General features: G+C 44.3%; 1 protein-coding gene across 1 annotated transcript in view; it reads right to left on the bottom strand.

The window, feature by feature from the left end:
- CHL1 (cell adhesion molecule L1 like) overlaps positions 1-27,936 on the bottom strand; it is a gene marked incomplete at both ends in the record, with an annotated part of 50,271 nt that overhangs the window by 2,762 nt on the left and 19,573 nt on the right. The window contains 16 exons of the mRNA XM_082289056.1: positions 147-278; positions 910-1,071; positions 6,653-6,832; positions 8,278-8,400; positions 8,628-8,832; positions 8,989-9,104; positions 10,318-10,540; positions 12,861-12,931; positions 14,053-14,250; positions 14,458-14,559; positions 16,756-16,880; positions 18,070-18,235; positions 19,846-20,012; positions 20,679-20,790; positions 21,444-21,581; positions 22,172-22,303. Of these exons, the coding sequence (XP_082145182.1) occupies positions 147-278; positions 910-1,071; positions 6,653-6,832; positions 8,278-8,400; positions 8,628-8,832; positions 8,989-9,104; positions 10,318-10,540; positions 12,861-12,931; positions 14,053-14,250; positions 14,458-14,559; positions 16,756-16,880; positions 18,070-18,235; positions 19,846-20,012; positions 20,679-20,790; positions 21,444-21,581; positions 22,172-22,303 (2,352 nt within the window). The remainder of the gene's footprint in view (positions 1-146; positions 279-909; positions 1,072-6,652; positions 6,833-8,277; positions 8,401-8,627; positions 8,833-8,988; positions 9,105-10,317; positions 10,541-12,860; positions 12,932-14,052; positions 14,251-14,457; positions 14,560-16,755; positions 16,881-18,069; positions 18,236-19,845; positions 20,013-20,678; positions 20,791-21,443; positions 21,582-22,171; positions 22,304-27,936) is intronic.

The following is a 27,936-nucleotide window of genomic DNA, read 5'->3' as shown; positions in this document are numbered from 1 at the left end:
AAAATCCCCTCCGTGGATATTTATCAAAAGCTACAAATCCTAATTGGATGTTTGTGCTCGCGGCCTTGCGGCCCCCAGAGAGCAAACTCTGAAGGATGTTGGTCATTAACATGTGAACACAGGGAAAGGACAATAAATCCATTTACCTGAATATTTGCCTCCTTTATTTCTTCTGACAAAGCAAATCGTCAGCAGCAGCAGGGTGAGCAGGGCGATAGCACACATCAGCCCAATGAACCAGCCCTGGGTGGAAATCCCATCGTAAATGCCAGCGTAGGCTTGGGGAGATGGGAGAGGAGGAAAAAGGGAGAAAATTAATCAGAGGGAAAGGGCAGCACCCCACGATAACACCAACACATCACATTCTTTGCTGGATCTTAATGGAATCACTCTATCGCTATTTATGGTGTTAACTTCAATGAGAAGCAGGAATGTGTCCAGAGTGTGACATTTGGGACTGGAGGGGAGTGTGCAGGTGACAAGGCACGACACAGACACTTGGCAAGGTGGCTCTGAGAGAGCAGTTGACTCACAGGATTAGCACCACACAGCAAAGCCGAGCACAGAGTTGTTAAGCCTCTCATGCAAAAGCTGTTTTGCGAAAGAGAGAGAGGTAAAAGTGCCCCCAATACGTGCAAATCACCAAACTGGCCACTTATGGGTTTTATCACAGCTGCCCTCTCAGGTTTGTAAAGGTTTGGGATTGTTCCAGGCTGGTGTAATGAACAGGGCTCAGCCAAGGACCTGGGATGTGTTTGTGCTCCCACGGGATTCAACTGCAAGGGCCAACCTCAACCCCACAGCACGGAACGATGAGTTTGGGACACTCACACTGCACGAGATGGAACCTCGACATCGAATCACACGGCACAACAAACGTTCAGCACCTCGAAGGGCTTTGTGTCTCACCTCTCCCCCTGGTCTCAATTACATCTTCAAAAATGCTATTGTTATCCACCCAGTTCTTAGTCACTAGGCGGATTGTGTACTCAGTGCCAGGCTCAAGGGCCTCGCTGGGCTGAAACTTTGGGGTGGGCTTTAGTGCGTCTGAAATCTTGCTGCTCCCTTTACCTACGGAATGCACACATTCAAGGCATAGGGATTAATGGCATTCATGGAAAAAAAAAGCCTAGGAAATGCACAGCTACAAATAACAGACAAATACAACACGTCATTTTAAACAGTTGGCATCAGGCAATCTGATTTTCCAAAGCAAAACAAAAACCCCGAAACATCCCCTGTTTGATTTTTGTTGTTCCATCAGATGAAATCAACAGCAGACTGGAGTAATGCTGATGTTTAGGAAGGGGTTTGTACATCTCCCAGGATGGAAGCTAATATTGATGGGGGATTATGGATCTGCTCTAACTAATGCGTGCTTAAAAAATTCCAGCTTGCAAACGGGCTTGCTTTGTATGGATAATCTGGGGTTTGATGCTGCTCCCATTGAACTGAACTCAGCAGGGAAGCACAGACAGCTTGTTAGCTGGATATGGAATCTTATATGTCTCCCAGAAAAAATTAACAGCGGGATTTCTACTCGCTGCTCTCCTGACAGTGATTTTCTGTGTCCTTTCAAATTCCACAGTGCCTGCACAAAGCACTGGTTTAGAAACAACTGAACAATTTGCCTGTCAATGGATATTTAGGCATTTAAGTGTTGCTGATGAGTTTAACATTTGATTAGGAGAAGGGGAATTCCAGTAGCTCTGGTTTTGGAACCTTGCTACTTGCAAAAGACCTGTAAGCCCTGAATGCATTCAGATTGTGGGGCATTAAATAAGATTTTTCACAACAGCTCTTGTGGAAATCAGGAACAACGACATTAGAGCAGTTGACAATCACTGCCTGGACATGAACAGCCTGCTCAGCAAATTCAGAACTGTGTGTGACATGGAAGGATCTCTTACAACGTGGGAGTGTCCCTGTCCTCGATGGCAGGAGAAATTTGGGGTGGCTGCACTTAATAAAAATAATTCTTGAATTGTTGTCAGTTGCCTGATTTGCCTGTTTTGTCCACAGCCATCCAAACTACATCTTGAGCACAAAGAATAATCTGGAAACCTCTTGGCCAATTAGCACTGACAGGAGAACAATGATCATTAATACTTCAAGTAGTAAATAAGCAAAGCAAGAAGCTGCTGGAGATTAAGGCTGAGTTGACAGCTGAAGGGAAAACAAGAAAACAGATTAAGATAAATCCAAGCACAGTAAAAGCAGCAGCTCAGGATAAGTTTTTCAAGGCAACTCTCCATGTGTTACAATTAACAGTTAAATTAGCAGACCACTGGGACCCAGAGAGAACACATCCAGATGAAACACTGCTGATACTGAAGCACAGCTCATTAGCATAAATTAATCCATCCATCGGTAATTTTTGCTAAATGAAGTATGTGAAACCCAGCTATAGTTTTTAGTCAAACTGCAAATTAAGCAACAGGATACCACAGGTACATTTTAATTACATGCTCTAAAATCGAGGCATCAGAAAAATGGGAATATTACCCATAAAGGAACAGGAATGAACATGAACCTTCAACCCAGTGTCTGTTAAATACCATATAACACTCGTGTGTGACATGATAACTACATGATCCGAAGTGTTCACATCACCAGCCTCCTCAGGAAGGATTTCTGCTGAATTCCTGGGGAGCAAATCCTAAACCTTGAGCTCCTGGTAGGTGGTTTGTGGTGCATATTCTTAAACCAACTTAACCAGTCCCACTCTGCCTCCTACTCATTCCCAGCTTGTGGCAGCCTCTTCTTTCTGAACCATCAGCTCTTTAGAGAAGCAGAAGAGGGAAGTGAGATGGCTCAAAAAACCCCTTTTTCTGTCCACTTATTGCTCAGCTCTGTCTGATGCTGCAGCTGCCACTGCCCTGGCACATGGAGCAGCTCAGGGCTGGGATGGACATCCTGAGATGAGGATGAGCCCAGCCTGACCTGGCACTGGGGATTTACCAACAGCTCTCCATTTATCATGTCCTAGCCCAAAACAATTTTTTTTCCTTTAAAACTCAGAACAGGTGTCCAGTGCTGGGTGATTATGAGGTTTCTTTCCATGCCATTTCTTCCTGGTCTGTGTGACACACTCGACATGGGCCCTACAGAGGAGAAAGCTTTGCTAACGGGGGCGAGTTTGGTGGCTGGAATAGAAAAAGCACTATGGCCTCCTGAAAAATAAAAGCAAAGACACACAGATAAGGAAAAGCTCCACATTCTGGAAGGCCAGGAACATACTGAAAGCTGCAGGAATTAGCTGCAGAAAATTGAAAGCAGTTGGGTTAGGTTTTTAATCTCCAGTAAGGGAGAAGGAGCATTGGTAATAAAGGCGTATCACCAGCACTTCTCATCTTCCCCCACTATTTATCAGTCCCACCACGGGACTTGCATGAACATTAAACACTGAACTGCAATTTCACAATATTCCTACTGGGCTCCAAGATTTATGAGGAGAACGGAACACACATTTTTTATAGGAGCTTATGGTATATAGGGAAAAACAATAGAAATCACCCCCAAAGACTTTCCAGAGTGTTCTCCAAAAGTTAGCGCATCTGTTAGAAAATATACTTATTAAAAAAACCCCTGGCAGTCTGAGAGCTAAATACTAATTGTGGGCAGCATCTTAATTTATGACCATACCTGTCTAAATACATCTGCTGCAATAAATGCAAAGTTGAACTTTTATTAATTTTACCCTGCTGCCTGGCTATTAAAAATGTATAAATATGCATCACAAGTATCCTTCATTTTCAGGACTTTTTTAGTGCAGCAGGTATTTCATGTTAAATTTGGATTATTTTAGGCTACAGAGATTAGCAAACCTGTAAAGTTTGTTGAAAAGAATTTATAGGTGAGGCGGTGATCGAGAAATTTTCACCAATTTCATTAGATTTTCTTGATTCTGAGCAAATAGGGTTTGCTGCCAACAGCACCAGTGGTTGCATATGGGAAAGGCATTTTATTATTCCTTTTCCACTGTGCCTATGGCAAAAGAGAGCTAAACCCCCATGTCTTGTTCCAAATGGTCCTGAAGGATAGGAGCCTCTCCCTAAGATTTCCCAAAAGCCGTTGGGAATTACATGTCAACGGCCACTGGAATATAATGAAACTGGTAAACTTCTATTTCCTGGCTTCTCTGGAGAATAAACCTACAACTCTGTGGCTTCATGTGGATGAATTTCTCATTAATGCTTGGATTTCTGAACACACAATGATAATTCTCAACATGTAATACGTGTTTGGCAATCCCTGAGCAACGCTGGTGACAAGATGAAAAGGAGCTTTGTGTTAAAGAAGGGCTGCTACATTAAATTAATCTTTTCACTTCTGTAAGAGCATTATTTTGTGTTATGTTTCTGAGGGCTAATGATCTTGGGGAAGTTGACATTTTCAAGGGGAAAATTAATTAGTTTGGAGGTCATTTAAGAAATAGTGCCTGAAAATATGAAGACAGAGATTATAATCATTTTCTAAGAACAACATACCTTCTTCTGTGGAATGAAACCAAGATGAAACCACAGAAATCAAACTATTATTTATTTTTCAATACAATCCAAATTCCCTTTTGCTCAGGTTCTTCATGATTGTCCAGAGTATTTTATCATGAAATAATAAAGATCTTAGGTTGCCTATCAGGGTTTCATATCTGAGTTATTTTCCCTGCACAGATTTGTTTTCAGTGGTGCTACACAAATCCTCTCACATATTAAATAAAGATATTCCCTTTTCTTTCTAATTCCAGACAGTGGTAGCAGGGATAACTGCAAATAAATTAAAGCAACAGCAATGACGGAGATCAAGTAAAAATAACCAAAATGTGAATGAATCCAGAGCTGCCACCTCAACATCTTCACTTTCCTGGCAGAATGCATTGTGAAATTCTGAAATACCCACAGCAAAGGCTGAATTGCAGCAGTGGAAGTTTCCAAAGCCTTAAAATGAACAACAGGAGCTTTATGGGTTTATTATTAAACTGGAACAGAGTGTTATAGAATCACTGAATCAACCCCCAAAGAAACGTGGAGTGCTCCATCACGGAGTTTCATTTCAGAGGGCACCACATTTTATATCTGTCATTTATGTGGGTCATTTGAAATTATCAACTTTGACTTCTGAAATCACTCTCCTCCTTCAAAAAGAGAGATTGTTTTAATTTTGAGCAATTGCCTCAGTCCCCAAACCACAGCTTAAAACCCCAAGAAGGTCAGTGAAAAGCATGATTTTTTTTTCAGCCTATCATGTTTAGGCGAAAAATATCTGAACAATTTAGCCAGCAAATAATGACACAGAACTCCAATGGCACCTCAGTGACAGATGCACTGCCCTAATTTAGGGTGGCTTGAGAAGCACCAAGGAGCACACATAAATCATGGAACCGAACCCTTGCAGCTTTTATTAATTATACTACTCTAGTCTAAGAATATTTCACAAGAATCAGGTGTTGCCACTGCTGAAACAGAGTTTAGGAAAGTAAAGAATGAGAACAAAATGAATGCCAACATCTCATAAACCCTGACAAGGTTATTCCAAGAAGTTACACACTTTCAAGGAGTCAAACACATTATTCTGGTCACCCAATGAAGGCCAGAAAAGGCAACTAATGAGGGGAAATATGGTCAATTCTGAGCTTGGAAAAATAAAAGACCTTTTTCTTTCCTTAATGAGGAATAAATTCTGTATCATGGTGATTAATAATTGCTGCCAGGTGAGTACCTGTAACCTACAGTGAGGCCACAAGAGAGTTGAGGAGTTTTACTGCTTGAGAGAACAAATGGCAGTTTCTGACTGGATCTTGAACTGGGACACAATGGTTTTAAGCACTTTTCAACTGTTTTACCAGTAACTGAAAAGAATTCTGCAACTTAGAAGTCCAACAGCACATGGACCATTTCTCTATTTTACATCAACATTGCTGCAGACTGTTATCTTCGCTAAAAATGATGTGGCCAAGACTCTTTCGCTTATCACATTCTCTTCTCCTTCCCTGGGGTAAGTGCACAGCAATGGTTTCTGATTAATACCAAGGAGCAGCTCCTCAGTATTGTGGAGTTCTCAGACTTGCTGAGCACAGTACATTTTATTTCATTTCAGCTGAAAGATGAGCCATCATGGAGTGCTTGGGATTTTCCTTTAAATCATTGAACATCAGTGTTTCAGCACAGGGTGTAAGTGGCACACAAATGTTCACTCCTGGTCTCTGATAAAATAATCATAAATAATGGAGCAAATGCAGTCAACTTTATGGTTATCTGGATTTTCCATGTCAAACAGCTGCCCCTGATGCTGCTGGCAGTCCCCCATCTTCATGCATGGGCAGAATTTGTTTTTATAATATTACTGAGAACAGATTAGCTGTATCTTCAATTTTCTGTTCATGCCTGAAAGCAACTCACTTATTCCAGCATGGCTTAAGGAGTTGGTGGGTGGGAACAGAAATAGGACTGCACAGCAAAAGGAAACAGACGAGCTCTGCCTTCCTGAAAAACACCACGGCCACATTAAAAAGTCCCATTGACTGCTCTCATGGCAAGGAAAACAAATCCATCCCCCCTAACTACAAAGGAAACGCCAAGCCTGGATTAGTCCCACTAGGTTTGTCCACAATGGGTGGAGCTCCTCCACACCAAAGCAGACTGTGTGAACTTACTGCCTTGGGCCAGCGTCAGCCCCTCCTCGGTGGCCGCCTTCCCGCAGCCCTTGGCCGTGCAGGCCTTGGCGTAGAACTTGTACTTGGTGCTGGGGCTGAGCCCCGCCAGCCGCCAGCTCAGCGTCGAGCGGTTGGTGATGCTCACGTCGCTCACGGGGCCCACCTCGTGCGTCTCGTTGACTGCAAGGGAAGAGCACCTTGGTCAGAGCCAGGAAACGTGTCCTGAGCACCGCCAGGAGGGAGCACTCCGCAGGGAGGGGGAAGGAGGGAGGCTGGATGAGTGTATCTGCCCTTCCTGCCGGTGTTAAAACGGGATTTACGTCCTCCATGTGCATCTCGCGGCGGCTCGGTGAGCTATTACTGCTCTTGAAAAGCTCTCTGATTGCATGTATGCACAGCCTGAGTGGGAGGTAACAACGACTGTCTCCTAGATCATTAAATATCTATGAATTGCTCCTTGCTTCGCTTCCAAACATCTGCAAACTTTTACCAGCAACTTAGAGGGTGGTTGGTGTGCTGTGAGCTGCTCTGGCTCCTCAGAGCTGGCAGCTGAAGGAGGGGTTGTGAAAAAATTGAGGGAGAATCTTATAAATATACAGAAATATCTGAAGGGAGGGGTCAGAAGATGGACCAGGCTCTGCTTGGTGGTACCCAGCAAAGGGCAGAAACTGATGCCCAGGAAGTTCCACCTGGACATCAGGGAGAACTTCCCTGTGTAATGACCGAGCACTGGAACAGGCTGCCCGGGGAGATTGTGGAGTTTTTCCCTCACCAGGGATATTCCAGAGCCACCTGGACACACTCCTGTGCTGTGGGATGACCCAGATGACCCTCGGTGATCCCTTTCCAACCAGAACTAGTCTGTGATTCTGTAAATAGATCCACTCTATTTGCCCGTAATCAGCAAAACCAAAGGGAAGACCCAGACTCCAGGCCCTGTTGGCAAAGGCAGCTGAGCAGTTCTGCTATCAGCAGAGAGAAATGAAAAGTACATGGGTGGGGTTTTTTTTATAAAAAGGGCACAGACTCATCCTTTTCCACCCTCAAAGAACATAAAAAATACACTGAATTATCACCACACCACACAACTGGTGGTGTGGCAGTCTGGGCCAACTCCTGGGTCTTGCCTGACATTGTCTTTGTTTCTCATTTCTTTCCTAGGCAAGAAAGAAAGAAATCCCCTGGTACTTGCTTGTTTTCAGTGGGATTACTCAACACCATGACTCAGGTGGTTCTTTGCATTTCTGCTGAGGCACCTTAGGGGGAGAGAAGCTCCCTGACATAATGTGCAGATCTATATTAATGTGGCTTCACAGAGTGCTCTCATCACAATTCACTTTGTATTAAATGAGTTTCACCTCAGTAAAATGCACCTACGATTTATGGGTCTTTTTAACCACTGCATTAGGTATAATTTGCCAAGACGAAATAATTGAATCAGCCCATAAATGTGGGACAGGGAATGGCAGCAACGGGAGCTTCCCTGGGAGAAGTGCATGGAAAACTTTCAGCTCTGGGAGCTGGCAGCAGCCTGCCCTCTGGCAGCCTCTGTGCACATCACACCAGTGAGTTTTCCTTAACTGCTCCTGCCTCAGTTCTAGACTCAAAGCAAACAAGGCACATACTTATCTGGTACTGCAGAATGTAGCCAGTGAGATGGCCATTGGCTTTCTTGGGAAGTCCCCAGGACAGAGTGACCGAGTCCTGGTCAAAGTTCAGGATCCTGAGAAAACGTGGTTGTTCAGGGACTGGAAGACACAGGGAAGAGCTTTCAGAGGAGTGAACAGGTCTGTCCCTACAAATTCTTGTTAAATGAGGATACAATTTAGCTCAACACCCACAGCTTCCCTTTCAAGTGAAGGGTTCTGTGAATAGCAGAGTTTTTACAATCACCTTAAATAAGGAATCAACTCACCTTGTCACAAGGACAATTTCAATTTATGTCCCTCCATTCCATATTTTCCTCTTGTCTTACCTCCTTCTGGAGTTTCAAACACCACGGGGGAGCTCTCGGGGCCATCTCCTCTGGAGTTGAAAGCCAAAACTGTCAAGCGGAATTCACTGAAGGGCTCCAGGCCAGGAATCATCCCATAGTTCCTGTCTCCTACAAACGTTAGGAAGTGTTTCTCGGGGTGATGCCTCTTCCCATCCAGCATGCTTTTTGTTTTCCACCAGCTGACCTGCGTGGAGATTGGGATTTCTGTAACAAATTATGTTGTATGGGGCTGAGCATGAACATGATCTCTCTCACCTTCCCAAAATTGAGAGATTGCAATCTGGGACTCATGTAATACTTTATTCAACTGTATACAAATATTTATAGAGAAATTTGTAACCTTGTAGCCTCTTAAGTGCCCACGAACTCTGTCCCTTGGTATCCCAAACCAGAAGACTTTGACCAAGGTGCTGTTCACAACCTCCACCGACACGCCCGAAGGAGCAGCATCTGGAACTGTAAAAACAAAAGTCCCAGGTGTTAAAGACTCTTCCAAGAGCCCAGATTCACGCTGTTCACAGCTCCAGGGGTTGGCTTGCCAGCTCCAGCTGTGCCACTTCACGCAGTCTCACTGCAGGCAAGCAAAAAGCCATTCCACCTGCATCCAGTGGGTGGAATGGGCCAATAAACATTATTTTTCCATTGCAGGGTTTTCTGCTGAGGGTTGGGATACATGTGCACTGGGACACATGAATTTCTATACCAGTATTTATGATTTCCTGTTTCAAGCAATGCTTACAGCAGTGAGAAGAATAAAAAAATGATTAACACAGCACTCAAGAAGGCAATCATAAAGGTTTTCTTTATAATCAATTTCATTTTACAACTCAGCTCATTAAACAGTAGGATTTTAATCACTGCATAACACAGAGAGTTATTACAGTGCCTGAAAAAAAGGAGGCCTTGATCCACTGACAACTGAATTGCAAGGAAGATTTTCCACTGGTAGATACAAAATCAGACTCATCACATACAGACAAAGAAAATAAACATGTTGTGGAGTTTCTTTCTTCTTGTTCTCACTATTCACCAGCTCTTCTGCACCAGCAAACCTTCCTGTTCCCACCTCTGGGTGGGCAGTGGGCATTCTCCTGTCTGACCACCACCGAGTCCATTTCCAGCACTGAAACTCCAGCTGGGAGCCCTGGAAAGCCGTGGGACAGAAACCCAGGCTGGAGAAGACAACACGTTCTTCAAAGACTCATGGACAAGGTAACACCAGCACGCACAGGAATGTGGCACTGTCTGTGAATTCACTTAAACACCCAGTGCCTGTGAGTTTGTCCCTAATTGTCGGAATATTTAACTTCTGACAGGGCTGAACTGTTGGGTCAAGCCTCAGAGAACACAAAGATTTTTTTTCCCACCAAGTACGACACGACTGCTACACTTCAGAGACTTCTCATGGACTGTGGCCTTCAAACAAGTACCCAGACTAAACCAACAACTGAGATTAATGAGAGCACAAGTGACCTTTCCAAAAAAACCCCTCACACTCGAGCAGGCTGGCATCCAGGCACCCAGCACAGGTCATGTCCATGCCTCATGGAGCCCCTCAAGCTGAGCACTGGCATTCCAGCAGCTTTGGGCTGCCTAATCCATCACTCCCCACCTGAGAGTTCTGCAGCACAAGAAACCCCCATTTTACAGGAAAGTTCCTGCCACTCACCATCCTCTCCCGAATATCCAATGGTGATGTTTGGTTCTGGGCCAGATCCTAAATTATTCACTGCCTGGACTTTGATCTCGTAGGGCACGAAGGTGGGGACGTTCCTCACGCTCAGGGAGTGTTTCTTCACCAGCTCCTCGTTCCAGTCGGTCTCGACGCCCCGCTGCCTCCAGCTGACTTTGTACTCCAGCCCCGGCCCGTTCCTCTCCATGGGCTTCAGTGGCTGGGAAAAGTTAAAAAAGATCTTGTCTGCCTTTGCTGTAATCACAGAACAGCAGCTGAAGGGAGGGGGATAATTCTGGAATGTGTGTTAGAACACTGGGAGGGAAAAGGGGCAAAAAACCCCAAGCTTTGCCTTTTTGCTGTCATTTTAATTTGAACATGACTGGAATAACAACATCATGACTTCAAGAGAAAGGAGGGTGAAAGGCTTGGATTAAAATCCAGGTTAATTGCTAGGAGCCATATTTCTGCATCCTACACACATCAGGTTTTGTTTTGCCACAGGTTTTCCTGTGTGATGTAACACCACACGCCTTCAGCACAACTAAATTGCATGGTTTGGCATAAGGCCATGTGTGTGCCTTTTAGCAGAGATAAAATTTGCATTTTATCTTAGAATTTTATGTAGCACAGCAAGGTGGGTCATTAAAATTTAGATTTGTTCTAACTACACACCAAATGCTTGAAATTATGCCTGGACATTTAATATGCAACTGCTGGGCCACTCTGCTTTTACCAATCAGCTGGAGAATTCATCCCAGCAGGGCTTCCAGCTAATTAACATGAATTTATAAAATATTAGGAGATGTATAGCAATAGCTTTTCATGAGACATCCTCAAGTTGAGTTTATTTCTCTGAAAATGCACTACATTAATAAATAAAATTAAATAATCACCTACCCTACCAAAAAAGCTGAGGGTTTATTTCAGTCCACTGAAAGAGCTGTGGTGTTTCCCCATCATATAGCCTGCTTTTAATAATGGTTAAATATATGTAAATATGAACTATATAATAGCTGGTTTGTATCCAAGAGGTCTGACAGGAAACACCTTCAAGCACCAGCAGGAAGTGATGCCCCATTGATGCTCCTCATGCATGGGAAGACCTAAATTTGGGGGATCTGCAAAAATTCCCCTGATCTGCTCTGCTCTGAGGACCTTTGGGATGTCTGTGGCAAAGGAATTGGAACTGGGCAACTTTCTCACAGGCACCACCTCCGTGGCACAGATCCCAGGGAATGGGATTTGCAAGAGAAGCTGGAGAAGTAAAAAATTCCTCCTAAAAAATGATTTCTCATATAGAGTTAAATTGTAGAATTGCTTGACTCTTATTTTGATCTCCATTAATGCTGCAAATCCTTGGCTGGAAATCCAGTCACTAAAGCTCAGCTGGTCTCTTAATCCAAAATAGGCAGATTAACATCATTCTGCAGCCTTTGTCTGTCAGAAATAGCATGTGCAGTGCCCAGCAGTTCCTCTGAAAAGCACACAGGAAATGCCAGAAATAAATGAATATCCTGTTTAACAACATTTTAATGATACAACAAGATTCAACAAAGCCTTCCCATCCCATTCTCTCCTTTCAGGCTCAGCTTTCACTTCCACTTTTGCCCTGTCTAAGCCGTGATTATGAACTTTCTGGCGCTCAAAGATGTGTTGGCCATCCCAGTATTTCCCAGTAACTGTACTGGGTACTAAAACTCTGCATTTCATTGATTCATTGAATTTGGAAAAGACCCCCAAGGTCATTGGGTCCAGCCTTTTCTGAGAGGCAGGACTGTCTCCTCTGACCTTGGGCCTGAAATCCCACTCAAATCCAACTCCATGGATCTTGAGGGCCATCTCCTTTTGGATGCAATTATACCCCAAACCATGAGTCCACACTGGGGAAACATTTGTTGTTCTTTGCTGGGAGCAGCAGATCGAGGAGTAAATCTCATGCAAATTGTGTGCAATTCCAGCCTCAACAAAAATCTGCTTCCTTCCACAGTTGTGGATATTTGTGCTAAATGAAGGAATACATAATTCAACTGCTGGCACAGAAGCTCGAGGCTTAAAACCCAGGAAATTCAAAGTCTGGAAGCCATCCTCAAGACTTCCACATAATTCCTTTGATGCACATCACAGGCTTTGGAGGTTTATCCACATTCCTTTAGTTCCTGGTGTAAAAATTCAAGCTCACATTCTCTTGGACAAGGGATCTGTGGCGTTTTTAAACTTCCAGGCTGGAAGGGCAGAAGCCATGAGCCACCCCTCCCCTCCCTGGGCCCAGCTGGTAATTTTAACTGCAGAGCAGGGTAAGACCACAATTACTTGAAGCAGTTTCTTGCATACAAGAAGCAGAGAAGAGCAAATTTTGGGATATTCTCACTATGCTTTACAGGACTTCCATATTTTTTTACATAACCTGTGATGTCAGACATAAGAAACAGTCTTCTGAAACCAAAAATGATACTGAAAATCCAGAATGCATTTCAGTCAAATTCCCCTTTCAGAAGAATAAAGGGTCGTTCCTATAGGATTTGCTAATTGTGCCTTACCTCCCATTTCATCACCATCTCATTGGGCTCGGAAGCTTCGACTCGGATGTTCTCTGGGTTTTTATCTGGAGCTGAAACCACACAGGTGACAGGGTTAGTTTGCACATCCCATTTATTGGCACTTAGTATTTAAGTGCCAAAAAAGGATGTGAAATTCCCCTATTAGTGACAGGCACTTAAACAAAAAGCATTCATGAGATGAATTACTTGGATCAGTAAAGCTGATGGGACCCAAACACGGCGTTTGTGCAGTTTGGATTCCCAACTGCCCCTGTTGGTTGGAGCCACCAGCTAACATGGAACTGTGACTTTTGGATTTGAGAGCACCAGATGTAGGGGGATTAGGAGGGAGAGATTTTTCTCCCTGTGGGGGTAGCAAACAGAAGGTGCATCATTAGAGGGACACACACAGCTGAAAAGCTGAAGGACCTGGAATTGGAGTAAATGGGGGAAAAAAGAGAAAAAATGCCAAGGAATGCAAATGCTGTACTGAACAGTTGGCCTCTGAAATGACTTTCAGGGAGACGTTTTCTGCCCCAGTGAATGCTCTGTAAATGAAGATTTTTGACAAGCTCAGCGCTCTTGAAAGGCTCCCTGTAAACCCAGCCCTTCTCCAGGGACTGCTTGTCCATGGAGGGCTGCAAAGGGTGGAAAATCAGCAGAGTGGGGTGCTGGAGCTGTAGGAAAACCCAGAAGTGTGGACTCTTCCTTTTGGCATCCTCGGGAATTTTATGCAGCACACCAAGTTCGGTCATTAAAATTTAGATTTGTTTTAAGTGCACATCAAATACTCAAAACAACACTTGGACATTTGATGTGCAACTGTGGGCTGCTCTTTTTTACCAGTCACTGAAGAATTCATCCCAGCAGGGTTCCCATCTCATTAATATCTATAATATCAGAACATGGCTTGTCACAAGACATCCTCCAGCTGATATTATCTCTCTGAAAATGCACTGCTTTAGTCAATACAGTCAATTTAAATGGCCACCTGCCTCACCAGAATTGCTGAGGGTTATTCCAGTCCACTGAACCAGCTGGGGGTAATTCCTACTTTTAATAATCCCTGAGGTTGCCACTGAGCAGCGCAAGCGACCCTGATATCTTCACGCCCTCTGGAGCACAGGAGGGCACAGATATTCCCAAAAAACACTGAAAATACTAATATTTGGGAAACCAGAGCCAGGTTTACCAGCTGGAGGGGTTGCATAACGCAGGGATGGTTTGCTGGGCTGGCTCCTGCCCACGGCGTTCACGGACACCACACGGAACTGGTAATTCACATACGGGGCCAGGGACAGCAGGGCCGTGGTGTCATCCCCTGGCACTCTGCTGAGCTCCTGCCACCTCCCCGGCTCCCAGTGGTTCTCTTCAAACTCTATAATTGATTCTGGGCAGGAAAAGAGACAAAAAACAAAGGAAAAAGGATAAAAAACCAACTTAGTGTGAACAGCGTGGGTGGAAATGAACTTACAACAAATGAACGGTCATATAAAGTGATTAAACCTGGCCATCAGCAGGGTTTGTGTCCTGTGACAACCAGGATGTGCCACAGTTCTGAACAGCACCAAAAATTATGCTGAAAACCCCTTCCTACCATTAACAGGGCTGTTGTGGCTGGCCCCAGCTTTCCAGGAGAGTCGTACGCTCCGGTTTTGGTTTTCTGAGAGCTGGAGGTCTTCTGGTGGGTCAGGAACATCTGAGAAATAAAGAAGTGTCAGGAGAACAGCAAGGTGTTTCTGTTTGTCCTGTAATTTTCCAGAGGGTTAGAAGAGCACAGTCAGTGAAGACAGTGGTGAAACACCTGCTGATTTCAAAATGGACAGACTGAGGAAAGTGGGAATTGCTTTGAAAGATCCATTTTCTTACAGAAAGCCAGGCTGAATCTTCTGGTGCTGATTTTTCCCTTGTAAACACAGCATCCTTCTCTGATTTATCTCCCTCTACCCTCACTGCTGTGCTTGCAGCAAGAGATTCTTCTTTCCAGATCAGCCCCAGGATCTATTTAATCATCAATGGTATCGACACTGCTCTGAGCAGGACGTTGTGTCAGCATCACTGGGATTTACCCTGGGACAAACCAGAGTGGGAGAAGGTGACTCAGCTCTGGCAGTTATTGAGCTTGGCCTTTGAGGGTGTGAGTGAAAGGAGAACATTCATTATCCCAGCCATGGCAATCTACATTAATGGGAAACTGGGAAATTCACTCCCTGCCAGCTCAACTAATGCTGCCCCAACTAAACTTTTGGCTGACAATGTCATTTCTTACAGAAAAACCAGTGACTTCCACCACCAAGACCATCCTTGTCACTGTGAAACAAATTCACTGTGTTTGTATTGTTTTTTTTTAAATTACAATACTGATTTTTCATCTCAGGGTACATCAAGAAGTCAAAAAGTTTATATTTGGATTTTTTTTTTCCTTTTCTTTGCATTTCTTTCCCTATTTCTCTGGTACCTGGGGAAAATCGGGAAAGCACAGTTCAATCTACAGGCATTTTGCTGTTCTACCCTTGGAGCATAGCTGGATAACATTAAAGATATTAATTTAAAGATGGTGATTGTGCATCTTACAGATACTCAGCCCTCTACCTGTTCATTGAACACACAACAAAGAATTATTCTAACAGAATATTTATTTTACTCTTAGTTGCCCCTATTCTTATGTCTCCATCTGTACCATATTTAGTTCTTCAGTCATCCCACAAGTCCTTGATTGCCAAAGCCTGAATTTTTCACTTGGAAAATAACAGATGTTATTAATTCACCCAGACCTTTCTCACATATAATAAACAAGGGAAAAGAGCACAAAACTGTTTTTCTTCTTCTGCAAACCACCTTTTTAAAAGGAATAAAGTGCTTTATGAAATTTTCATAAGTGAAGCAACGAAGAGTCTACAAACATTTTGAATTATACAGCACTGAAGGACACAGCACCATAAATAATGCGCACGGCATCTTCCTAATTTACTATTTACTGAAAAATATCACTCCTTTAAAGTGGAAAAACATCTTGAAGGGCAGATTGACTTACTCCTTGCTGCAGTCACTGCCAGCAATAAATAAAAATGTAAAATGAAGCAAAATTAAATGTAATTAAAATGACACAAAGCTGTCAGAGAATCATAAAATCACAGAATGGTTTGGGATGGAAGGAACCTTGAAAATTATCTAATTCCAGGCCCCTGACATGGGCAGGGACACCTTCCACCAGACCAGGCTGGCCAAAACTGTGACCACAAAGCAAAATTTTGGCTGTTGGCTGCTGCCCTTGGGTGCCATGGGTGCAGAGCACTCCACAAGTTCACCCTCTTAATTCCAAGTGGTCCTTCAGGGAGGGATGCAGGTTGTGAGGATGCTCATGCAAGGCCAAGCTTCAGACCATGGCGGGTCAAGGTTCTTCTCTGCTCTTTGGCCCTGGACAATCATTTATGCTCAGGTTCACAGAGATAATGAATCTTTTCAGGTGCTTAACTCTCACTGATCTTCTGAGGAGCTGCACATTCAAATATTGGCCTGATGGCCTTCAAAAAATTGTCCAATTCTTGTGCAAACCTCCAGCAAAGTGGGGTGAAGGATTGACCAAAGACTTCAAGGCAGCAGCAGAGCCATTCTAAATATGCTCTTAAACCTTCCAGCCTGGGCAACTCCTGCAGCCACTGAACTGAGGCAAAAATGCTGCCTCATCTTACTGCAACAAAGATGAAAATAAATCGAGTTTGTGTCAGCATCGCCATTCCTGGAGATAAGGGACAGCACAGCTGAGGTTAAGGAGTGAGAGGCTCTGTGAAATTGGGTTATTGAGGCTCTGTGAAAAGAAGCAAAGAAGCAGAAGTGCTGCAGTGGCAATTCCTGCTGCAAGGAGCTGTTTCCACAGTGGGAAAATCGACCTTACCCAGAACGATGAGCTGCGCCTCGGCCTTGGCAGTGTCCAGGGCAGTGCTGGCCACACACATGTAAACTCCCTGATCCTCCAGGAGCACGCTGGAAATGAACAGGGTATCCCTGTCCAGGACTATCCTGCAGGGCCAAAAAAAAAAGGTAATAAGGATGAGAAAAATTTCTAAGATGAATATGGCACACAGACGTTGTTCTCCAAAAAAACTGTTTGTGAAAGAACTTGGCACAGGACATTTTCATTAAATAAAATAACACTGGGCCTGTTACATTAAAATGTAATTGTGGTTCTGCTCTAAACTGTGCTAAGGACTATTATTTGTGTTTTGTGGCAATTTAGCCTCTGTGGCTGGAGGCTGGCCTGTCAATCCTGCTCTGAAAAGAACCACATGCAGATGCACTGCATGAGTGTCTGGGACATAGGATATTGGCACGTCATTAATGAGACAAATATATGGGGTTTATGATGGAATTTTTTAAAAGGTTGAGGGCAACTGAGCATTCCCAAGGCACTTGTGTCATGTACAAAGCACCAGGGAAGCTGCCATGAATCCAAGGACATGGACTCTGGGGCAGACACGGCATTTCCATGGCGCTGCCTGCCCTCTCTACCAGGGCTCCGCGGGATTTTCAGCCTCTCCAGCAGTTCAGTATTTAGGAAACCATCTCTCTCCTGTGGTAATTAATAAAGACATCTGACTGCCCCCTGTGGGACCCCTCCTATGGAGTAAAGGCTGAGCTCCAACCCCTTGAGACCAATGGAACTCTGGAGGTCAATGGAAACCCAAAAACAGGGCAAAATTCAGCCTGGACCTGGCAAATCCTAAGCTCATATGTAGGAAAAATTCATTGCAGAATCCCTGAAAGCTGTTTCTCATCACTTCAACATTGCAAAGACTTTTTTTTTTTGACCAAATAAGTGCAAACTATAGGAAAATGCTGGTTCCACTGAAGTGGAGAAACAACCTGCACTGGGGTGAGGGCTGTGTTTTTCGGTTGGGCCAAAATTTATGCTATATATAAAATATATATATGTATTATATATATTTATTAATATATAACTTTATGTGCTGCTGTGATGGTGAGAGAGTTAATAAACCCCAAAACCACTTGGCTCAAATCTCACAGTGCTGCATTTATATTTAGCTGTGTATAAAATGCAGATCTCTTGGCACATCACATGAAGAATTCTTTGCAGACATAAATTTGCATTTCAAGCTATTAAGGCTCATGTTTAATGAAACTCCTGCTCCAGCACCACACCAGCTTATTCAGCTGAGATTAAGAACAGCCTTGTTCCTTCCCCACTCACCTGCCACCCTCCGTGCTGTTGACTGGCAGCTCATCTCCATCCTTCCTCCAGGATAATTTAAAACTGTGTTTCAAGTGGGAATCGTACTCAGCCTGGCATTTCAATAAAATTGAATGTGATTTCAGCACTCGGGGGTTCTTCGGAGTAACAACAAGTTTTGTAGCATCTGATTGATCACAGAAAAACACTTTGATTAGGAGAGAGAGGAACTATTACATCAAATTTTCACCAAGCACATAATCTATTCAAATCAACCTCAGGAGCAACAATCATGTCTTTTTTTTTTTTTTTTTTGTTATATATACAAACATTTGAAGTGAAGGATGGTGGGGTTTGAAATAGATATTTGCCAGGATTTAATTTTTTTATCTTGAAACTTTTTTTGATCTTGAAATATTTTGTATCTTGAAACATTTTTCAGTTCGCTCCAAAGCAAAGGGCTCCAGAAAAAAAAAAAAAATTCACCAAAAAAATCCACCAAAAAAAAAGTTACAGGTGAAAATCCTTGTTAGCAGCCTGTCATTAAATGCATGATAGAAAAAAAAGGCTTGAATATGATTTTTATGTCTAACTGCCATTTGAAATAAGCTTTGGTAATGATCCAAGAAAAATTACAAGCTTATTAAAGTCAAGTGAGAAAAAATTATTGCAATCAAGTTTGTTCTTTTAATTGACTGTAATGTGAATGCAGAAACAGATGAATAAGTAAGAAGAAAGCATTAAGCTAAATTTATTTCTGCAGTGAAATGTTGCTCTGTGAGAATTTCATTGTACATTTTCATGTTTATTATCACTGTAAAATTCACAAAGCCAAGGGAGTGGGTGGAAATGGAACACAAAGAGTGGGATTTTTCCTCAAGTTTGTCACAGCAAACCTACATCAGAGAGCACTTTAGAGGACTTTGCTAATTGAGTATTTAAGGGGCTGTTTTATTGGCAAGCCCTAAATCCTAAGTAAATTTGTAGAAAACCCACTAAGTGCCACCTGCGTGCTCAACAGGAGCTGCCCACTTCCATCACCACCCTCCAGGGAAAACCCCTCCTGCCAACCAAGCACAGAAATCCCTTCAAACAGAGCTGCAGCGCAAGGGATGGAGCTAAAATTTAGAAGTAAACACATCTGAGGAATTTTTTTTTTTTGCTCTGTTTACAAATATTTATCAGCAAACAGGCAAAAAAGCCCAGTGCAAAATCCTTAAACCAGCAGCACCCCCAACTTATCCTGCAACGTGCTTGGTGTCCGCTCTGGGAGTTAATCCAGTCTGGGATGTGCCTTCTGATCAACAGATGGGAAGGAGTTTTAGGGAAGGGAGAATCTCACAGCTGAGGGAGAAGCAGGAACACATCTGGATCAACAAGGACCTCACCAAGCCCAGGAGCACAGGGAGGGCTCCCAAGGGTCAGCCAAGAACCTGCCTTGAGTGTAACAGGGCCAGTGGCAAAAAGGAGGGACAATCCTTTCAAGCTAATGGAATTGATGGATGTGCAAATTGCACATTTTTGGTGGCTTGTGCAGCTTCTGCAAGCATCCAGAAGAAAGTGAGCACCATGTGTAAGCATGGAGAAATCCAGCTGTAAATTTGGGACTGTTTTAAAGGCTACATACATATGTGACCTGTCACAATTTCAGGTTGCAATATCCAGAGAATTCCTAAATTTACAGAATAAATCTGCACCCTGGACCGAATATTTACTCGTTACATATTTCCCAAAGAATTGCAGACATCAAACCTTAGCAGTTGTGAATTATTTTTCTGTTCTCAAGCGAGACCTCACCCCTTATATCCAGATTAGCAGTGATTGCTCTTTTCCCCACAGAATTTGCAGCCCAGCAGGCGTAGGATCCCGAATCCTCCTTCTTTGTGTCCCTGATCTCCAGTGTGCCGTTCTTGTTTAACTCATAGCGGAATGCTGAAAGGGGCTCTATGCTGTCATCCTTTGTCCTAAAGATGAGAAAAACAGGTCTGGGTTACTGCAGGAAGTGTTGTTTCAGGATTAGGGGTTATTGCAGGGGAATTTTGGGACTCAGCTTTGCCACTGAGCAATTAAAGTCAGGATTAGTGAGATACTTTATCCACGTGCAGCAAATCATAAAGGGACTTAAGAGTCCTGCACACCAAACCCACAGTGTCTAAAAAGGTCTCTAAAATACTCTTTAATCTACAGCTGCCACCTGCAATTTTATTGCACCTGTCACCTGCTATGACAACCCTGTGATTTCCAACCCTATGGAAGCATGTCCAGGTAAATGTGCTCTGTAATTCACTGCGTTTCCACCTCAATAATAGGTCCAAACTTGAAGAGTTGCCAGCATTAAACTGATGAAGCTGCAGCAGGATCTGGCTATAAACAGCAGGGCTTTGCTTAATTTATAGCCTGGCACTTGTCTCATGCAGGTATTGGGGACTTACAGGAACTCTTTTCTTTCAAACCAGTTCTTCAGAATTCTTAAAAGTGCATTTAAACACAGAAAACGTACATTATATACGGTTCTGTTACAGACTTCTATTCTTAACTCCACAAAATAATAACCAGCAGACTTTTCTAACTTGTGTGAGCCTGTAGGAAATTGTTTCACATGGAAAGAACCCCAATTCCCAGTATCTCACCATCTGATATCTGCTGCAGGTGAGGCAAAGATGTCACAGTGCAGGAAGGCGCTGTAACCCACGACCGTGGCGTAGTTTTCCCCATCTGAGGTCAGTATCAGGGGGGCAATATCTGCAGGAGGGAATGCAAGGTGAGCACACTGCATTTCAGAACTGGGAATGTAAATATCAGCCCTGCATCATCCCCTTTTCCAGCAAGGGTGAAAGGCTGAGGGGTTTAATGAGAATTTCACAGCTGTTTGGAAGAGTTGCACTGAGCAACTGAGCTCTCGTAAGCTTCACTGACAGAGGTAACAGGGATTTACTGCTGGACATGTCAGAAATCGAAACATCCAGGAGAGAAAATAGACCCAGTTCCACTGCCTCCGGAGATGTTTTTTTATTAAATAAATTCCCCTCACTCCCTTTCTTCAAAGAACAGACTGAGCATCACAACTGAAATCAAAGATTAAAACTATACTTAATAATTCAAAACCAGAGGTGTGGTCACAATACAATCCCCAGTGGTTCCACTATGTTTGAATTCAGGTTTTTGAGCCCAACCACAACCATGTTTTTAAAGTATATCAAAGCTCAGGAGTGCCTGTGCTAAGCACATAACACTGCCCATGGTAAAACTTGTTGCATAAATTTGGACAATATTTCTTAAAATCTGGGGCCAGTCCAAAGGAACCATGAGATGGTGACAAGCCCCAGGCTGCTCAGAGGATTCAGCCTGGGGGTGTTGGATGTGATCTCTGGGAGGGGACAGCCTGGGAGACTCACTGAGGACGTTGACGTTGGCACTGGCCAGGATGGTGCCATGCTTGTTGGAGGCCTCACACTGGAACACGGCGCTGTCCTGCAGCTGCAGGTTGGTCAGGCTGATCTCCCTGGTGGAGATTCTCCCTCGGAAGGTCCTGCCTGGAAAACACCAGATTGTGTCAGGAGCTGGAGGAACGCCGTGACTGGGGCGCTCCCAGGCTCTCCTCACTGCTTGGAAGCCAAAGGAAAGGACATCTTGAGGATCAAACCAAGACCTTGCCCAACAGCTGGTGAGTTCCAGGGCTCTGCCTTTGCCAGCAGTCCCGTGGCCTGAGGAAAGTGCTCCAGAGCACCAAATTCCAGTAAATTCCCCAAAGAGACTTTCTAAAATTATAATAATACCAATAATAGTGCTACACCAGTGCTCTCCAGCCACTTGGGCTTACTCAGGAGCACAAAGGAGCCCTCTAGCTGTCCCAGAACCCCAGAAGATGGGAGAGTTACAGGAGAGGCAGAGGCAGCACCTCAAAGGTACCCATGCTCCACACGTGCAGCGTTCATCCCACCCTCTTCTAGATGCCACTTAAATATTACCTTATTTAAGTAAATAAACTTTAATCGTATCTAAAGAGGGGCCAAAACAGGCATCACCCAGTGCGTTAGGACTTGTGGGCCCCCTCCCACCAGGTGCCACACAGGCACATCCCACTGGACACGGCCTGGAGCAGCACACCGGCCCCTGCACGTACCATCGATGGGCATCCCGTTGAGCTTCCACTGGATGCTGGGCTCGGGGTTCCCGATGGCCTCGCACAGCAGCACCAGGTTGGTCCCCACGCTGTAGACCCCACCTTCGGGCTTCTTCAGCCACTGGGGAGGCTCTGGGAAAAGGGACAGGGCAGGGATCAGTCGCAGCCCAGCGTGTGCCTCTGCTGTAGCCGGGATCCTCCAGGAGATGGCAAACGAAGCCAACACTTCCCAGCCGCTCCTCGCAGCCCAGCCCGCGGCTGAGCTGCATTCCTTCTATTCCCGATGTCGGGAAAGGTAAACTCAGCATCGGCACGCACCAATCCTGTCCCCTTCAGGCCTGGTGAGTGTCCGGCAGGCGGAGGAACGGGCGGTGTTTATCCAAGTGGAAAAGGAATGCACGCGGGAGGCGAGAGGCTGGGAAGGAGGGAAAGGGTCGGCGTCTCCACAAGGACCCCCAGAGGTGACTGAGGTTTATCAAATGAGGCGAGACTATTACAGCAAGGCAAACAAGGTGTAAATACCCATCCAGCCCAAATCTTCCTCCCTAAGCACGAACAAGAGGCTCCCACCGCCTTTCCCGGGAGCTGACAGAGCTCCAGGACAGGGCTGATCCACCTGCCCCTCTCCCTGTGCTAGGAACAGCACGATCACCCCGATTTCCTGTTTTTCCATCGTGTATCCAGACCAGAGGCTGATCCGTAACACGTTTAGGAATGGTAGAACATTCTCTCATGGCTGGGGATGAGAGGTTTGGGTGCCCACAGGGTGGTGGTAGAGGAGCAGCCATGTGCGGCTGCGCTCCCCGTGCTCTTCCAGCTCTGGGAAACCTCCTCTGCGGAGCAGCCCAGGAGCATCAGGTACCCAAACATCGTTGGGAAAACACACCCATAATGAGGGAAGGGAGATGAAGGGGAGAAAAAGAGAATTTATCTCATAAATGCTTCATTTACTGACTGAACGCAGGTCCCTGCGCCTTCAGTGGGCAGCCTCAACCCGAAACACAGCCTTGAATTCATCATTTCCCCTTAAAAGGCACCAAACGGTAGAGATTTTAACACCAGACCTGACACTGCCTTTCCTGCAAGTGCTGAACAGCACACTGGGCCTCTTTCCTTACTAGAAAAGGTGAGCTAATGTAGGGAAAAACGTGAGGATTCATTAGTTAATGCTCAGAAAATGCTTTGAAGATTAACAGAGCTGTTGCCTGGTAATACAGCAACAGATGTTATCAGTGAGATATGCTCAACCAAAACATCAGTGCTCACACTCACACAGACATTTAAAAGTGACACCCCTAGAGTGGGATGCACTGCCACACCCAGATCGGCATTCCCACAGGAGAAAACCCAGGAGTGGTTTAATCAACATAGAAAGACTGAAGTCAAATTCAAGCCACTAAAGCTTATTTAAAATCATAAGATCATCCCTTTTCCTTCACACAGCAGAGATTCTCCTACCACCATCCTCACTCAGTGCCCCCTCCTGTCCCACAGTGACATGACCACGTCTGTCCAGCTTCCTGGGATTTGGCTCCATGGAAAAACTCTGCAAACATTTTGGTTTTGCAGATCTTTTTCCTTCTCTCTCATATATATCATGGTTTCATCAGAAAAAGATGAGTCAAAGGCATGGAGGTGAAAAGGTCTCTAGCAGTCCTGATTAAAGGGTTGATTTGGAATTTTTCCTCTAAATCTGCCACAAACTCAGTACCTGAGACAGGATATTCCTTGTTTTGGAGACACCAGGCAAAGGCTGAATAAAAACCACCTGGAATATCCCTTCCTATCTCCACCTGTGCCCACACTCTGGAAATGTGAGCTGATATTTGGTGTCACTGCTTTCCTTTCCCAGCACGGAATTGCTGTGGGTGCTCCAAGGAAGTGATGAGGCTGTGAAGTCAGAGGCAATGAGATTTTGCCAGGTGTGAAATGCAATTTCACAGGAAGGCTGAGGAACCTCTTTCCACATGGCAGAGGTGCTATACCGCTTAAAGTATACAAAATACAACAAAATTTACACGTATTTTTTAGCAACTCCAAAATCCAGGGGTTGGATAATCAAAGAGTTAATCTGGAAGGGCAAATATTTCCCTGCATCATTTATTCTTCCTGGTAAGAGTAATCAATTTGCTGCTTCTGACTGATTTATGTCTTTATGGGAAATACTGACAGATCCAGAAATGAAAGGGATCTAAAATGGGCATCTCCTGCATCCTTCTGGAGCAAAGCAGGATAATCTCCACCTAAAACATCCACTAAGGATCCAAACACTCCCCTCAGCCTCTTCCACGAGTAGAACAAATCTGGGACATCTAACCAGCTTCTCCTGCTGCAGTTCAACTCTCCCATCTTCCATCACCCCCAGGGAACTTTGTGGAGAAACTTCCATTCCTCTGCAGGCTGCTGTACATTCCCCAGATGTATTTTTTCCCCTCAGATACCACGATTTTGAGCTCTGTGACCATCCCTGTGGCCTTCTCCTGACCTATCCTGAAGAAGTGCATGATGTAAACCTACTTACTTTAGGTGAAGCCTTCTCAGTTCTCAGCAGTCTCTTACACCACCACTTTTTTTTATACTTTCCAGGCTGATTTTTGCCTTTTCTGCCAGACTAACACTTCCCAGCGATGCTCTCCGTGCCACACAGTGGATTCTCCGGATGAACCCAACCAGGCATTTCCCAGCCTGTGCTGATGAAGCCAATTAGTGCTGCCTGGTGAGAATTGCTCTGCACTTGTGCTTACTGAAGCCCATCCTTTTTATCCCACACCACGTCCCCAGTTTGTCAAGTGCGTTTCAAATTCTCCTCACATCTTCCCAAGGGCTGGGGATCCATCCCACTCCAGGGCCAGCAGCAGCTGCTGCTGTTACCACCTTGGGCTCTGCATCCCTGTTGGGGCAATTTTCCAGTGAAACAGAAAGTTTGAGCCTGATTAAAACACCCAGTTCTGCTTCTGCCTCCCATTAATTTAATCTCTTTTCTTTTTCTCTGGCTGAGTAATAAAAGTATTATGAGACAGAACTGCAAAGGCCCTTAGCTACTACATCATTACTATAATTAATCATTATATTGTAACAATTATTTCTATTAAACCCCATCTAGGAGCTCAACCAAGATCAAAGTAACTTTAGATCACTGTGATCCTGCAAGGTTTTGAGGTTACATGTACATTTTCTGTTGGGTTTGGTGAACTACAAACCATAACCATATAAACATTTGAAGCCAAAACAATTTGTGGGCTTGCTTTGCTACTTTTTTAAAAATAATCCTCTCTCATTTTAATAACAATAGTGGGGTTTTCGTGTCTGCTCAGGTATTCCAGGCTACATCTCCCCTTGCAAAGAGACATTAAAGTGCTCAAACAGTCAAGCAATTTGCTTGCTGAATATTTTCATATGCTTGGTAATGACTGCCTGAATCTTTGCCCTCAGACTCGGTAGGATTAGCAAGTGGGCTGCATGCAAATATCATTAAAACTGGTGTTTAGAAGGGTGGGGTGTTGGTTTGAGATCCTCAAATACCACAAAGAAGAACAGAAAACGTGGCATAGTGACAGAAAAGCCCTGCTTTACACTCAGCACTCCACTGAGGATGGCTGGAGGTTAATAACAGATAATTTTTTCTTCCATTTTTAATTTTCTTCTCCCTGCATGCATCCTGGGAGAGGAACCTGTCAGGTGTGAGGGAACCCCACGTCAGCACAAGCTCCCTGAAGCCTCCTGAAATTAATGCTCATGGCAGAGCTCAGGATCTGCCCTTGAGTGTGCTCACAGGAGCTCCTGCAAGAATGATGAACGTGTCCATCTGTGATTAATGACAGAGACGTTTGCTGTTCAGAAATTGTAGAAGACAAGAGTGTTTGGGCTCAGTTTTACCTTGATACCTTGGATGTGAGGTGACTCCTGATGGGAAGAATCCCTGCTGGTGACAGGAGCCACCATTAGTTACACACATGGAAAATGGATTTAATAGCAATTGCAAAAGCAATTTTTTACATTGCAATTGCTGGAGTGGGATTATTTCCTTCTTTTCTCTTTTTCTAAGCACTTGTTTGTTAATAAGCAGGAATAACAATTTGCCAGGAAGTTTTCTTTTCTCTGGGGACTGTGGGAGAGGAAGGTCAATATTCTAAACTGCAAAATTAATGTTATTTCTCTGGTATTTTAGTTTCTGCAGCTCCTGCAATTTCTTTGAAGGGATCGATTTTTGCAGCCGAGAAAATCATAGCCAGATTGTTAAAATATTCTGCTACAGCAGAGATGCTCCACACCATCTGGAAGGATTTCTAGGAGTCAGCACTTCCCCTCCATCACAGCTGAGAACTTGCCATGCCCTGGGATCCTCCTCTGCCACACGCCCAGCACAGGAAAGAGGAGTGCAAGGGACATGGTTGGGTCGAGTGAATAGAGATGGTTCATCAGCCACTAGGAGAAAAATCTTTTCCTCAGGTGATGAGCAAATACAGAGCAGAGAGCTCAAAGTGCTCTCTCGCATCAAAAATCTGGTGAGCATGGAGGGATGAAGAGCCCAGATGAAAATGAAGCAGCTGGAAGATTCCAACAGGGTAAAACTGCCCAGGATTTATTTTATTTTTTAAGTGCAGAGCAGAGGTTGGAGCATTTTTCATCAGGGAAATGTTTTCAGCAAGTTTTTCAGCTGGGCCTCAGGATTCACATTTTGGGCAGAGAAAGTGGCAGGGAGAGTTCTTGGCTCTGTAAAGACTCCTCAGAGCTCTGCCTGGATCCTAGGAAAGGGCATCTCCACCTGGTGCACACCTTAGGGTTTGGGCAGAAGGGAGAAAGGAGCCTTGGATACTCAGTGAGGTGACAAAAAGGGTCATATTTCCATTTTTTAAACCACTAAAAATAGTTGAAAGTATTTTTTTTACTTTGTTTCACAAGTCTTTATGATACTTTTCAGGGATTACACAGAAAACACTCTCAGCTCAGGTTGTGCCTATACAGAAATCCCAGCAAAGGGACAGGTGAAGGAGACAAGGGGTGGTACCTTGTCTGCTCACTGAATTTTCACAGCCCTCCCTAAGAACCCACTTTTAGTGGAAACCAAAGCAAAGGACTTGAGCTAAATGCCCCTCTGATCCAGCCCAGTATGGCCATTTTCACAGAGTTTAAGAGCAAAAAGAATAATTAGATCTTTTTGTCTGACATTCAGCTTAGTACAAGACATTTCATCAATATCTCTGCTTGACTCCCTCCCATCTTTTAGATATTGAAGCTGCCCACATATTTATATTGCTCACTGCTTTGTAAGGCCTTCATGGTTCAGGAGGAAAAAAAGCAGCATTATTTATATATTTTTTGTTTGGTTTAGAGGTGCTACTTTGTGCAAACCTTCCCAAATTCAAGAGGCCGGCATAAATTGATGGAATTGCCTGAGTCATATTGATGCCATGATGATTTTTTGCCTTTTCTTTTATACCCCTGTTATACCTTTTTACAACTCCTGTATTCTTAGTGCTTTTTGCCTGCATTCTTGGCCTTGTTTGTTCAGCCAGGAGACTCAACATCTCAGAAGCTTCGTAGCTGGGGATCAGTGTGGCCCAGACCCCAAAGTCCTCTCCAGAACACATTCTGTAAACTGAGATAGAACCATCCAGGGGAAGGTTCCTTGGGCAGGGGGGGCTCACTTGAGCCTCTCATTGGGGAATCTTTGATAGATGTGCTAATTAGTAACACCTATAATGCTATACCAGACATTTTGGGGTGTGCATTGCTGTGTGCATGGAGGTGCACTTGACCTAGAT

Source organism: Coloeus monedula (assembly GCF_965178545.1).
Source record: "Coloeus monedula genome assembly, chromosome: 11".
NCBI lineage: Eukaryota > Metazoa > Chordata > Aves > Passeriformes > Corvidae > Coloeus > Coloeus monedula.
The sequence above is the reverse complement of the archived record's forward strand: the minus strand, read 5'-3'. Positions and strand labels throughout refer to the sequence as shown.